The 14,277-nt window shown below is 54.5% G+C and overlaps 1 protein-coding gene across 5 annotated transcripts in view; it reads right to left on the minus strand.

The window, feature by feature from the left end:
* Positions 1–12,120, minus strand: part of ACSL6 (acyl-CoA synthetase long chain family member 6) — a 66,102-nt gene extending 53,982 nt beyond the window's left edge. For 3 of the 5 annotated variants that reach the window (XM_027547066.1, XM_027547068.1, XM_027547067.1), the window contains exon 1: positions 11,984–12,117. In XM_027547066.1, the coding sequence (XP_027402867.1) occupies positions 11,984–12,032 (49 nt within the window). In that variant the 5' untranslated portion in view covers positions 12,033–12,117. Of the gene's footprint in view, positions 1–1,393; positions 1,488–9,363; positions 9,449–11,983 lie in introns of those variants that run through there. The other 2 variants (XM_027547069.1, XM_027547070.1) reach the window with 2 other exon arrangements.
* Positions 12,121–14,277: the final 2,157 nt, after the last annotated feature.

Below are 14,277 nucleotides of genomic sequence, written 5' to 3' on the forward strand. Positions count from 1 at the left end.
TCACTTTACCCCTGTGCCTCATCTCAAAAAAATCTCGTGGACAGAGACTATAGTGCCAGGCGCACCGAAAGGGAAATAGTCAATAGACAGAAGTTAGCTCAAGCAATTACTCTGTCTCTGCCAGCCAAAAGGGCTCAAAGACAACCTGCAGAATGACATGCGTTCACACCCTACCTTTCCAGCAGGCTCCTGGCACTGGGCAGGCAATGAGCTGGTCCCACCAGGACCAGTCTCCTTTTATAAAGGGTATGTGGGGCTTGGGGAGCACTTACCACATCTTAATCAAAACACAAAAGTGGTGAAGGCCCTGCCCCAAGTCTGCCCTCCTGGGGACAGCTGATGGCAACAAATACCTGCTCTGAGAAGCCAGCTGGTGGTGGGAGCTCTAGGAGTGGTGGCAGAGGCTCCCCGGCAGCTGTGGCAGTGGGTCTGGTAGGGGACGGGGTGCAGAACAGCTCTATGGGGAGCTGATGGCCCCTCAAGGCCCCCGCTGCCCCCCACCCCCAATCTGCATGCAGGGCAGCACTGGCTCAGATCAGCTCAGAGGCAAGCAACCCAGCCTTAACCCCTACTCTGCCAGGTTGCAAAGAGCCTCAGATTATACCCCTCTCTGCTTCTCCCCACCTCCACCCCGTCTTCAGTTCTAGAGAGCGGTTTGTCAGAAGGGTTGCTTAAGGACAAAGTCTTCTTACACATCTATCTGTGGCCAGGCCCTCAGCCTGCAGGCAGCATGGGCGGTGGGGGTGGTGGGAAACAGTGGAAGTGGGGGAGGGGATGCCAGATCTCCTGGCAGAGGGAAGCCTGCACCATGGCCCAGGAATCTCCTCCAGCTCCTTCCAGGGGCTGCCTCCGCCCCCACCAGGTCACACCCAGTCTACTTGGGGGACAGGAAAGAGATTAGGCACAGTCCCAGAAAAAATATTTGCTTAGAGACGTTCTGGGCAGTGGGGACACTCCAGACCAAATACCAGTATCAGCAAGTAAAAGATAATGGCTGAGCTTCCCCACGAGACCCCAGCACAGCAGCACACCAGCCCCTTCTCAAGGCCTGCCCTGAGATGCTTTCCCACTTTGCTGGTGGGGGACCGGGGGCAGAGGAGGTGGGGGTGGCCACCCTGGAGCCAGAAGCCACACCTTGGCCTGCTGAAACCAAAGCTGAGCCCCGAAACTCCCTCAACGCCTCTGGCAGGCAGCCGGGGACAGCGAAGTCCCAGGACGGGCAGGGCCTCAATCCTGCAAGTTTTCTTCACAGGGGAAGGAGTGGGGGTGGGGATCAGCTACAGCCTTTTTTCACTCTTCCTTCCCAAGCCAGGATGTGACAGGGCCACTGCCGGAGAGTAAAAGGCCGGTCTGGCCCAGAGGATCCACCGCACCACCCTCAAGCCCTACTCACACTCAGTGCTTCCGAATTTTCCAGAACAGGGCCTTCCCAACACCGTCCACCTCCTGAGGTCGCAGCACAGCACTCTGAGCTCCTTCTTGAGAGCTATGCGCTCAGCCTGCCTGGAAACTCTAGTGCCTGAGGGCCTTGCAACACCTTCCCTGGAGCTGATTCGGCTTGCCCTGCTAGCCCCACCGTTGGGGGAGGGCTGCTTGGAGAGCTTCCTGCCTCAGCAGCCCTTACCTGGAACCTGGCACAAGTCTGTTTGGGCTCCCAGGCCCCAGCCTCTGGCAACCCCACCTGGAGGGAGCTCTAAAATGTACAAATGCCTGAGGACCCACCCTCAGCCCCCAAAGCCCTTTACTCTTCTTTCCTGGGGGGACCCTTACTTATCTATGCACATTTTCAGAGATATCTTTAAGGTGAAAGCCTCCTTCGATGCTTCTCAGGGTAGCTTCTGGGGCAGAAAATTCAGTGGACGTAACCCAGGTCCTGGCTGACAGAAAATCACACAGGGTGCCCGAGGCGGGGAGTCCTGGCCCAGCAGTGCTGCCCCAGGAAGCACGTGGCCCAGGAGCCAGGTCAAGAGAAGCACAGACCTCACCATCCCAGCTGGGTGGCCTGGTCTGTTAAGACGAAGACACAACAACTCTCCCTCAGCCCGGCACCCTCCCTGTCCACACAGGCATCAAGCTCTGTGCTGAGAGAGGGGCCGCCTTCCTCCTGGGTTTTAATTAGACTCACAGGACCACAGACGACTGGGGCAGACACAGGGCCGAGGGCCTCCCCGAGCTGGGAATTGCTAGGTGAGGCCCACTGCACGTTCCCCCGTGAGAGACAGGTGCAGGATTCAGGGTTGCTGGGTTACAGAGTGGCTCACCGGCCGAACCTCCCTGAGGAGCCTGAGTGTAGTTGTGAAGGTTTAACTCAGACTCCTGATGTAGAAAGGCCTAACGAAAGGTTGGCTGTGCCTGACCACTGCCCAGGGCCCCTGTCTCAATAGCCTGAACCTGCCTCGGAAAGGCTTCCCTTCAGTAGTTCACTTGGAGGCGGCCCACATCACGCTCTGCCCCCCATCCTCAGCCCAGCACCTCTCAGGAATCTCACTCACCCTAAGCCCTGGTCAGGGAACATGGGCCCGCATTCCTGACAGCCACACCGGGAAGCCAGGCTCAAACAATACTTAATCAGACACTTAAAAATACAAATAGCCTTGAGCGCAGAGGAGCAAAGAGAAACACAGTGTCTTTTATGAGCTCTGAGATAAAAGTTGTCCTTACCACGAATTAGGCCGGACAAAAATTCTCAAAATAAAGAGGGGCAGCAGATGTTAAGACAATGGCAATGTTCCCTTTAGCAGTATTTCCAGGGGACCTGACAGGACTAACAGGGTGCGTGAGCCTCGGGCCTCACCATCCTTCCTTCCACACCAATTCCCGGGGGGCGGCAGACAGGGAAAGTGGCGAGGGTCATGAATGCTACACAGACAGAGGATACACCCTGGCCAGGCCCCACTATGCAGGAAGCCAAGTCCTGTGGCTGCAACGTGATCTTTTCCCCACCCCACCCCGCCCATCCAGGTTAGGGCTACCAGGGCCCTGGCCTTGGGAGCAGTGATCCATTTCGTCACTGGCCCCAAGTGAGGGCACACGGCAAACCCTACAGGTTCAAGCTCAGAAAGAGAACGTGGGATGCTCCTGGCAGAGCCATGCTGCCCTGCTGTCAGAGCTCAACCACCGGGGGCCAGGGTTACAGGTGGGACATGATGTGACTCCCTGCAACTCCAGGGAAGTTTCTCGTAGGTGGGTTGAGGGTCCTGTGAAGAGGTGGTTGGGGTCACTGAGGTGAGGGGAGCAAGAGAGCAATGGATGCGCTTGCCCACTTGTTCACTCAGGAGCAGCTTGGAGACATCCTGCTTGGGGTGAGAGTCACAAGACAGAACCTAAAACACATCTTCAGTCAGGGACAGGGAGCAAGAGATTAGGAGCAAGGTGGGAAGGAGAGTTCTGAGAAGGCAACAGAATCCCAGAAAGAGGCCTGTAATGTGCGCAGACTCCTGGGAAGGAGGCACTGAGGCTGAGAAGACGGCACGTGGCTGCCGAGAGAAAAAGACTACAATCTGCGCTATATACCACCCCGTGCCTTATACATCAGCCACAGGCCGATGGTGTCCACCAGCTCACCTGACCTAGCACCGGAGGGTTTGAGGATGCCAGAGTGTCCCGGGCAAGCCACGCCTCCAGATCCCAGCCAGAGGGACCACTACCATGGCCAGGAGCCAACAAGGCGCCTATACCCACCGTTTCGAGGGTCACGGTTTATTTCATAGGAATGACAACGAGCAGAGAAAAGGGAGTTCTGCTTTTGGTTAAAGTTTTCTGGGACTCTGATAAACAGCTTAATTTTCTGGCTTCCTCATTTTTTGACCAAGTTCCTCTTGAGAACTGCACAAGGAAACACAAATCTGAATCTCGCTCAATTCAGCACAAAGTGTGTGCTGGTCAGCGGAACCCTGCCACCTCCTGAATCGTCCCCTCTGGAGTGACTCAGGGCCACGGAGAGCCTACTGACTTCCACTGCCCTCCAGTCAATAAGACCTGTTGTTGGCTGGGGAGAGCTGGTGGCGTCCACAGAGTTAAGGCAGCCCAGCCCACTGCTGATCAGGGAGGACTGAGAACTCAGGCCTCCTTTTCAAGGCCAGGATGAATGGGGACTATGCAAATCACTGCCTCCGGAGGAGCTGCAGCAGGGGAGGGCCTGCTGCTGGCAGGCCTGCACCTCTCTACTTGGGTCTGTCACATGAAAGGGTTTGTATTCCTACCGCTGCCTCTGGCACTTGGCCAGACTGGGGCTGTTCTCACCAGAAAACAAAAATCTCTTTCAGACCAAAGCTAAACCAGGTCCCGGCTGGCCCAGGGAGGCTGACAGACGTTGTTCACACTGACCCACTGAGGAGTCATCACCTGGATTCTCACTGAACCCCCCAGCTCTCCAGAGGGAGCTGAAGGCCCCTGTGGCTGCTTAGAAAATCACTGAGTCAGGTCAGGGAAGGCAGGGCCAAGAAATGGGATTGGCCCATGACTATGTCCTTAGTCATGACTGGGCCTCAGGAAGCAACCTTTTGGTATGAGAGAACTTCAGTAATTTCCTCATGGAGTTGATGCGGAATGTGGAGAAAGAAATGGGAAGAAACATGTGACAGTAAACAAGAGCCCTTGCAGTGCACAGAGAAGACCTTTAAGAATGGGGGTCTCAGGTACCCCTGCCTGCTGCCACAAGCACCCTTGGGCTGGGGGTGGGGTCGTAACCTAGAGCCCAGCGTGCACAATCACGCTCCAGAGCCGGGACTCCATCTTCCACAGAGCTCCACAACAAGGTCAGACTTCCACCTTGTTCAGACTTCCAGAGCTGCTTGTCTGACACCCTAGAGTCACCAGGAGCTGTCCATTAACCATGGCACAAATACTGTATCTATCTCCGTATTTTTAAAGGAATGTATCGATAACAAAACAAAACCCCAACCAGATTCCCAACATATTTTATTACAAGACAGATGGAAGAACATCATCTCAGAATAAAGGATAGTCATTTAACTTGAAAAACTCACAGTACTGCCTTCATCTTCCACATTGTGTGCCACATGTGGTTGCAGATTTCCTCTGCAGTGGATGACACCGAATGAAGAAACCAGATACAAAACAGCGCACACCCTAGGCATCCACCTAGAGACAGGACCCACAGCAGAGGCTAACCTACGTGGACAGTACAAACCTCGTAAGCTATGCAGCATGGATGCTACACAGACTCCCATCAACAGGTAACAATGACACAGCAAGATCTCAAACACACATATGATCATTTAGCCTGAGAGAAAATCTAGGACAAAACCACCTCGGAGCCGATTCTGAACCGATAGGAGGGTTTGTGGATGTTCCGCAGGTGTCCTGCAACCCAAGGCAAACAGGCCTCGTCTGCCTCTTAGCCCAGAGAAACCACCCATCTCTGATGACCATCCACCCTCTTTGGTCCCTCCTGCTGTCAGCTGGGATCATACACCACGCCCAAGAAATCCTGAGAGTTCATGGGGCTGCCCCACTGGGGAGAAGCAGGAAGTAGGGGAAGAAGAGAAACGAAACTTCAATCCAGATGGAAAAGGGGACTTCACAGGTCACAGCCTTCCCTGCTGCCTGACCTGTGGCAAGGGGATTAGGGACACACATCCCCAAACCTCCCAACAGCCCACTGGGCCAAAGGAAAGCCGCCTTCCCTTTCTCTGCACCACCCCAGGCAGCGCCAGGCTGAGGAGGAGGCAGCCGGCAGGTTGAGTGGGGGCTGATACAGGTGAGTCAGTGGTGTCCCCCAGAGCACACCCCACACACCTGCTGGAAGGTACGTTCTCCAGCCTCCTGGGGTAAAGGTGGCTTCATGCAGAAGAATGGCCAGAAGCACCACCCCCCAGAGGCCCCCTTCTCCATGTGGACGCCTGATTTCCTCTTACTGACCTCTAGGCCCTCACCATCCACCCTCAGGTCAACCTTACTCTCCAGTCTCACTGGCTGGCCCACATTCCATCTTGCTGCGTTCTCCGTCCCAGCTCTGACTACCTTTCCATCCCCATCTCTGACTGTCCCTGCTGTGTGGCTCCAGCTGGCCATGCTGTCCAATCTCTGGCTGACCTTACTGTCCCCCCCCTACCCTGTAGCCCTCCTGTCCATGTGGCAGGACCCACAGTCCATCCCCAGAATGGTTTATAGCCAAGGCTGGGGGAAGGGTTAGTGGTCAGGAGGAACCCCACTGGGGATTCTTGGCCACGAGAACAATCTAGAGAAAACAAAAATCAAATCAAACAACAAAAACACACTCGTGGGAAAAACAGGGCTACCAAGGGCTAATCCCGGTAGCCACTTCCCGTGCTGGTGGGCCAAACTGTGGTGGCACACAGAGAGGGGGTCAGGGTTCCTGCTGTCGATTGGTGGGCACTATCCCAGAGCTGCCCATTCAACCCAGGCCAGCCTGTCCTCTCTCTCCATTCCTCCAACAGCCATAGTCACTAGAGCTATTCCCAGCCCTGAGAGATACCAGCTCAGGTTTGCTTACCCCAGGATCTGGCAACGGATGCCAACTGTTACCTCATTGGCACCATCCTATCCTGGCTTCCTGCTCTAAAGCCCCAGGCGGCAGTTACCTTTGGAATGCAGGCCTGAATGAGCGGATGACAAATCAGAAGCCAGCCACGCCCAACTCTCCGTGGCCACCCCCAAGCACCCCTACTCCCTGTCGGGAGAGGAGAGTATCTCCAGGAAGAGCTGGTGAACAGGCACACACGGAACTTCTTGGGATCTGAAATCTTTCCGGCTCTGAGATTACAGATTGAACTTCGGAACAGACAGCTCAGCTTGGCCCACATTTGTCCCAGCCCATTTCCCATCTTCCTACTTCTACTTGTCATGGACCCCAAGCCTCACATGAATCAGGAAACCACACCAAGTAGCGAGGTCAGAGAATGACCACACCAACCAGGGGACCCCAGAGCAACTGAGCAATTATGTGCCACCACCCCTGGGCCTAACCTGAAGGCCAACCCCAAAGGCCCCAGACAGCACCTCAGCCACAGTGCTCCCCTCCTAGGGCTCAATGAGTGGTTGGTGGGCACTCTGACCAGGCCGACACAGGGCATGGGGCCATCAGACGGCATCCTCCAGTGAGCTGCGGCCCGGGGCTGGGGCCTCCTTTCAGCTCTGCTTGGCCAGAGTGAGTTCCCAGCCTACTGGGAGACTGGAAACTTGGAGCTCTAAGGAAACGATAGGATCTCGTCCTCAGAGAAGACTACCTTCCACAAAACCCATCACCCTGCAGCTGCAAGTGCAGTCATTCACTCATTCATGAACTCACTTCTGGAGCACCTCCTTCTGTTCTGAGCTCTCCAGTGAGGGCTGCTATGGCTCTGGCTGCAAGGGGCTCACACCTGCTTTCCCCTAGGACTTCCCCCATACTGACGGCATCCCGCAGCTAGACAGAGAGCCTGGCACCCAGCAGGAGCACATTCAAGGTCTGCTGTCGGTCAGTGGACTTGTGTTGAGGCAAAAGATTATAAAGCACATCATTACAAGATAAGTTATTCTCAGGGAATTTTTCTTATCATTCACTTATGCAATCAACACTACACACACACTGTACTGGCCCTGGCTTGGGGCACAGGCAGGAGACACCCTGGCTCTGCCCTCAGGGGATCACAAGGCTCACAGGAGGCCCAAGACAGTAGTTTAGTGGAATCTGTGCCCCCAGGAGATGCGTGTGGCTTGAAGGGTGCAGGGACAGTTCACCTTAGCCATCCACATGCTCAGTTTTGGCCATATGCCCTCGATACGGCTACCACACAGAATAAAGCCTCTTCTGCCTGGCCTCCTAGGCCTGAAGAGCCCAGCCCCCAAGACCTCACTGGCTAAGTAGAGACTGTGCCAAGCTCTCATTCAACTGTCTTCTCAGTCTTTTCTCTCATGGATCCTTCTGCCTGGAATGTCTGTTCTTTCCCTAAACCCTTTCGGCATGTCAGAGTCCTGCACCTCCTTTGAGGAAGGCTTAGCTCAAGGTGTTATAAACTTTAGCTAACATTTAGTTAGCCCTTCCCTATGGGCTAGACCCTGCTCTTTGCTCTTCACACCTGTCTTCTCCTTAAACACTCCCCGTCCAAGGATTGTTCCCTTGTCTGTGCCCACTGACCAGCCTGCTGGAGGGGCTTGGGTTCTTTCCAATCCTCCAGGTCTCTCTGTGGCCTAGAGTCTGAGAATGTGGTCTGACTCACAGCTCTCAGGGGTGGCTTCACCACTGAACCTCCTTGTATCTTGGTGCTCCATCTGTTAAAGGAGGCTAAGAGCACCACAGTGTCATGGGTGAAATTAAACGATAGCTTGCGGACTGTAGAACATGGTGCTGGACACATAATACACGCTCAAGAAAACAGCAGTCAAGTCAGCACGTTTGCAACAACACTTCTGCCATGAAAACACTGCTTCTCCCCAACAGTACTTCATTCAGTGAATGTTTTGAGTGCCTACTATATGCCAGGCACTGGCTAATTACACATTGCAGCTTCTGTTACACAAATGCCTGCAACTTCAGCCTCTTTTTGCAAAAAAGTCAGAGCCTCATGCTCACTTATCCTGCATGCTGTGTGGGGGGGACAACCCTGGATCCCATCTGGGGCTGCAGCTGAGCCAGATTCGGCCTTCTGAAGGTCAACCCAAGAGCCCTTATAGTCTCAAGGGACAGAAAACCAGTCAGGGAGCAGAGTGGCTAGGTTCTGCTGCCCCCTGGTGTCAGCGTGCTCTCATTGGGAGTACCCCCCTACCCCACCATGGGCTGGGGAGCGAGAGAGGGCACTAAGGTCAGAATTCTCCCACACAGAGGCGCGCCATAGGCAAATCCAGGCCTTCTTTTGTGAGGTGTGCCCTCGATGTTCTGCCCGGAGTCCACTGTCTGTCCAATTACTGGCTGCCGTCCTGGGCCCCTGGGATGGTCCCAGACCTCACACCAGTCCTCTACCCTAATGGGAGCAGAGATGGAGGGAGAATCTGATTGGGCTGAGCTGAGCTAGGCTGTGCAAGTCTGCACCTGCCCTGGACACCCATAGCCAGATTGCTGTCACACCAGTCTCTGCCACCATTCCTCTTCCTGGAACCTAGCCTCAACTGGGCCATCTTTGGCCAGACTTAATTCTCATCCATAATATCGCAACAGCTTCCCACTGCTCTCCCAGCCTCCGCTCTCCTCCTGCTGGCTCAGCCTGGCCACTGCAGGTAAATCAAGGGCTTTTCTGCCCCCGAAATAAAACCCTCTTCTCTAGAATCCCCTCCCATCCAGACTCCATCCCCTCTGACAACCCACAGTACTCAGGCAAAAGACCCTAAAAGACCCATCTCCCACCACAGTCCTTCCTGCATGTCTTTGCTGCCCTGACTTTCTCTACCTGGGGTTTGGCCTACCTGCCTCTGACAAACACCCCTGTATGCTGCAGAAGCCCACTCAGACGTCACCGATGGTCGGGTATAAGGTTGCGCAGACTGGATCCTGTAGAAGGACACAGGGTTGCATCAGCCTCGAAGTTCATCCACCAAGAGGGGAGCCTCTTTCTATTCTGTACAAGGGTGCCATTTGGCAGGCAGAGTGCCGATCCATGGGGAGCACTCAAAGTCCTCTGAGTGCTCACAGCACTGAGACCATGGCAGGGCCAGGCACGGCATCTGACTCGCCACACTGGGTCTATTTCATTTCCTTGTTTATTACTCAACACACAGGTGGGATCTGGGTTGGCCTCAGTAGAGCCGTTGCTCTGCCAAGGCTCAGAGCACGCGGCTGCGTCCCCCAGATAGGCAGTTCCTCCTCCAGATGGCTCTCCTCTGTCCTTGCCTTGTCTCTGTAGGGCCAGACTGGGCAAACGGCACATCACTCTACAAAGAGTACTATCACTTCAGGGGGGCCAGAGGATTCTGGCAGCTGCCATGGGATCAGAATGTGTTCTCAGTGTTAGCCCAGGTGTCCTCCCTGCCCTCGGAGAAAGGCTGGGTCCAGGCAGAGTCCCAAGGAAGGTAGACAGGATCTGTGAATGCCACGACGTGTGGCTGGAGTGAGCGCCACACACCAGCCTCAGTGTTTCACGCTTACACCAACTGTGGCATCTTTTGAGAAATTTCCTGTACTCATTGAGAAATCTGGCCTCTGGGGAAGCAGCTGCCCCCCTGTACCAAGAGCCTCCCTGCTTGACCATTCCAAGGCCCCTCAAAAGCCCTTCGGTGAGGCGGTTTCCCCACTCTAGGCGGCACCTGATTGCTTTGCGAAACACTCCACACCAAAGCAGGACTGAAGGCCAGTTTGAGTTAGTGTTGGCTGAATCCCACTTTCAGATGAGCATCTTGCACTGAAAGGATTTTTTCCCTCAGAGGCTGCTGATGACTCCTGAAGTTCTCAGGCACCTCCCTGTAGCCACAGAAGACCAAGGCTCCAGAGAGGCACCCTTGGACCTATGGCCGGGGGGTTGGTGGTGGTGGTGGTGGTGGTGATGGGGTCTCCTAAGGATAAGGCGACAGGGTCCTCGCACAGGGAAAGGGCTCTGAGAGCATCAGCCACGAAGTAAGCAGGGGCTGTTACTATCATTATCGTTATTTTGATACCTCCAGCCCTCTGTTCCTAACCCTAGTTCTAGCTCCAACCCTGTCTGCTGGATGCGCACATCAGACCCAGAGGGCCCTGCCTGGCTTGTCCTCAGACCTGGCAGACAGAAGGAGCTTAGGGAGCTGAGGGGATTAAGGAGGCCTCACTCTCTCCCCAGCTCAGGGGAGCTGCCCCTGTGGCCTGACACAGGGCAATGGTGGCCGGCGATGCCCACCAACCCTCAAGTTCAAGCCTGATGCCACGAAGCACTTAGCAACGATGGATCAATTAACTCAGATCAAACCCTAATCTTTCAGATATTATCTGTGTGACATTGGCAAGTCAATTAACCTCTGAACCTCAGTTAAAAAACAAACAAAAAAAACCCAGCACCACCGACCTCCTAGGATTTGCCGTGAATATTAAATAACAGGCAAAGTTTCAGTTAAGAATTTCAAAAGGGTGGACTTCCTCCCCTTCTGCTCAGAAAAAAACCTTACTACTTCCTCTGATACTGCTGTTTGAATGTGAAATAACAATAAAACTAACATTTCATGAAGCATTTGCTCTGGGCTAGGTCAGCTTAAAGCCAGTTTAAGGTTCAAGCACTGCACATACATTATTAGGCTGAATTTGTATAAGGAGGTAGTGGAGACCCCTTAGTGGTATCATAACCTAGAGGAAATCAAAGCTCACAGAGGACTGACTGATGCAGGCAGGAAAACTGCTGGATGAATGGGTCCTGGGTGAGAGCCCAGGTTCTGTGTGGGGGAGGAAGAGTGTTGGGCAGGGACTTGGAAGAGGGGGTCCTCAAAGTTTCTTGAGAGGATGCAGAGGTAAGAAGCTGACTCCTGTGAAGGGGAGAGGTTGTGGGCTGGCACAGTGGGGACACAAGCCCTGGGCATGGCTGAGGAGCCAGGTGAACCCTGCTTTACAGAGGGTCAAAGGTGGGCAGGGACGGGTTGTGAGGAGACCCTCTCAACCAGGATTGGGATGCCTCAGGCCAGTCTGGGTCATGTCCTTGACCTGCTGTGGGACCTCAGGGCCCAACACCCTCCATTTCTGGACCCTGGAGATGAACAAGGATAAACTGTCAATCCCTGGACTTGGTCTTGGGGGACGACCGGGCTCAGGCCTAGTCTGCTCAGCGGATGGTCCTCGCCATATTGGGGGTGGGGGGAGGCCACGAGAATTAGAGGGAAGTTGTGGGGTCTCAAAGACGAGGTTGTTGTGGGGTCGCAGTGAGCAAGGTCCCTCATTTTTACTGACACAGCTGCTTCCCAAACGCGGCCCAGAGCCCGCCAGAATTTGGAAGGGGGAGACCTGGGCGACCTAGCGGAGTCCCGAAAGGATGGCTCAGGAGCCGGGGCTGGGGGCTCAGACAACCCAGGACCAAGATCCCACAGTGTGCTGGGGATGGGGATCACGGACGAGGACGGAGATGGGGGGACTCACCCGAGAACAGCCAGAGGGAGCCCCCCGACACGAGGAAGAAGGTCAGCATATCGGTCAGAGGAACCCAGCCTGGCCCCGCACGGCCGCCCCGGCCCGCAGCCCCGCAGCCCCAGCAGTCGCCGCGCCGCCGCCGCCGCCGCCGGGTATTTTTAGCCCCCGCCCCTCGGCTCCGCAGCGCCCCGCCTTCCCGCGCGGCTGCGGCGTCTCGGCGGGAGGGGGAGGGCCGGGAGCGCGCTCTGCACTGGCGCTCGCAGCCAGTTTCGCCGCGGGCCAGGTCCCGGCGCCCGGTACGCTCACCCCCGCGTAGGAACCGCCGAGTCCCCGGGCGGGGGAGGGGCCAGGCTGCAGAGCGGACCGGGCCTCTCCACCGCAGCCCAACGTCAGGACTCGGCGTTCTGGGGAAACGGGCAGGAGAGGGGCGCACGGGCGACGCGCGCGGGGTGCTGACGCCGCGCACCTTGCCAGTGCACGACTCTTACCCTTACGCGCGCCATCCTGGCTTTTAAGGCTGGGCAGACTCTGGGTGGCAGAGAGGTTGTGGTCACCTGTTCTAGTAGGCGCACGTGCTGCTGCGCCGCTTCCCGCTGACGCTAACGCCCCTAGGACCTCAGTTTGCAGACACTGGGAGCCTCTGGGTGTCGAGCCCTCTAACGAAAGAAGATAGAGGGCTATAAGGGTCTAAGTAGGATCCGGAAAAGTGGCTGCTAGGACGGATAGTGCCCATATTCGCTGAGAACCCCAGATCGCACATCACTCCTTCTGGGAAGATTGAATCTGAGCCACCCAAGGTCACAGGAGGCTCCATGTGGTCACAGGCTGCCACACGGGGTCACATGAGGTCACAGAAAGCCACACGGAATCACAGGTGTTTCACCAAAACACAGGTAATCCTGGTCTTCACACACAATCATATGTGGCACATGAGGCCTCTCAAGAGGGCCCCTCACAGCTACAAAGAATGGCCACACAGGCATCCAAAGACGGGGATGGCTCCACAGCTAGACGACCAGTTGTGTTACCAAACTGAACTCACCCAGCCTGAGGCACCGCAAACCTAATCTACTGACACCAGGTTTTGGTGGGGAAGGTGTTCAAAGCAAGGGAGTGGAAGATAAGCCCCAGATCTACTTTCAGTTCGTCTTTGAGTTAGGGTTTTTTTCTTAAGGGATATGAACAAACAGGCTGAAATTGATCGTCTTGTGACATTTCTGTGACATTTCTTCATCGTAGTTTTGAAATAGAGAAGGGGCCAGGGCACACAGCCTTTGAAAGAATGGCATTTCCTGAGGACAACATGGGGCTTCCAGGTGGTGTTAGTGGTAAAGAACCCCTACCTGTCAATGCAGGAGACTAAGAGACATGGGCTCAATCCCCGAGTTGGGAAGATCCCCTGAGAAGGGCATGGCAACCCACTCCAGTATTCTTGCCTGAAGAATCCCATGGAAAGAGGAACCTGGTGGACTACCATCCATAGGCTCTCAAAGAGTCAGACATGACTGAAGCAAATTAGCACACATGCAGGAGGACAACATAAACTATTAGAACCAAATGGGTCCAAGATGGTAGTCAATTTCCACCAGACTTTAATCCTCAGTATACACTGGTTGTAACAAATCAGCAAGCTAAGTGACACAGCCATAGGTGCCAGGACAGTTCCAAGACTGACCATCGAAGACCCAAAAGAAGCCAATGGCCCAATTCCTGGAAACCTCCACCCCTTCCCCCAAATAAGTGGAATAATCCTGCCTATTAAATTACCCAGCCCATAAAAAGTAACCAGGCCATACTGCAAGGCCTTCTTGCCTGAGATGGCCCACCTTCTTTCCGTGGAGTGTTCTTCTCTCTAAATAAATCCATTTCTTCCCTATCACTTTTTTGACTCACTGAATTCTTTATGTGATGAGACATCAAGAACCTGAGCTTCATTAAGTCCTGAAACCAGGTGTGTGATTCAGTTTCAAGAGTTAGGATGTTCCTGGTTTATGATACTCTGGCCAGGTGATCCATGGCTTGCAGTCTGTTACCTCATCTTGCCCTGGATAAACAACCTGAGTTTGTTTATTAATGGTGATCTCTCTAATAGCTTTTAGTACATTAATGATATCAACCACAGCAATTTTAGTCATCTGACTCTGGTTGATTACTGTTCAGTTAGCACAGGGTTGGTGTCAGAGGGGACAAGAAAGGGGACAAAGTTTTGGATAGAGAGATTAATCATAAACTCGGTAAGAAAATTTGATTTTAGGGAGACACAGCTTCAATCCCCACTCCTGTTTTAACTTTCTGCCCCATCT

The sequence above is a fragment of the Bos indicus x Bos taurus genome, chromosome 7 (genome assembly GCF_003369695.1).
Source record: "Bos indicus x Bos taurus breed Angus x Brahman F1 hybrid chromosome 7, Bos_hybrid_MaternalHap_v2.0, whole genome shotgun sequence".
NCBI lineage: Eukaryota > Metazoa > Chordata > Mammalia > Artiodactyla > Bovidae > Bos > Bos indicus x Bos taurus.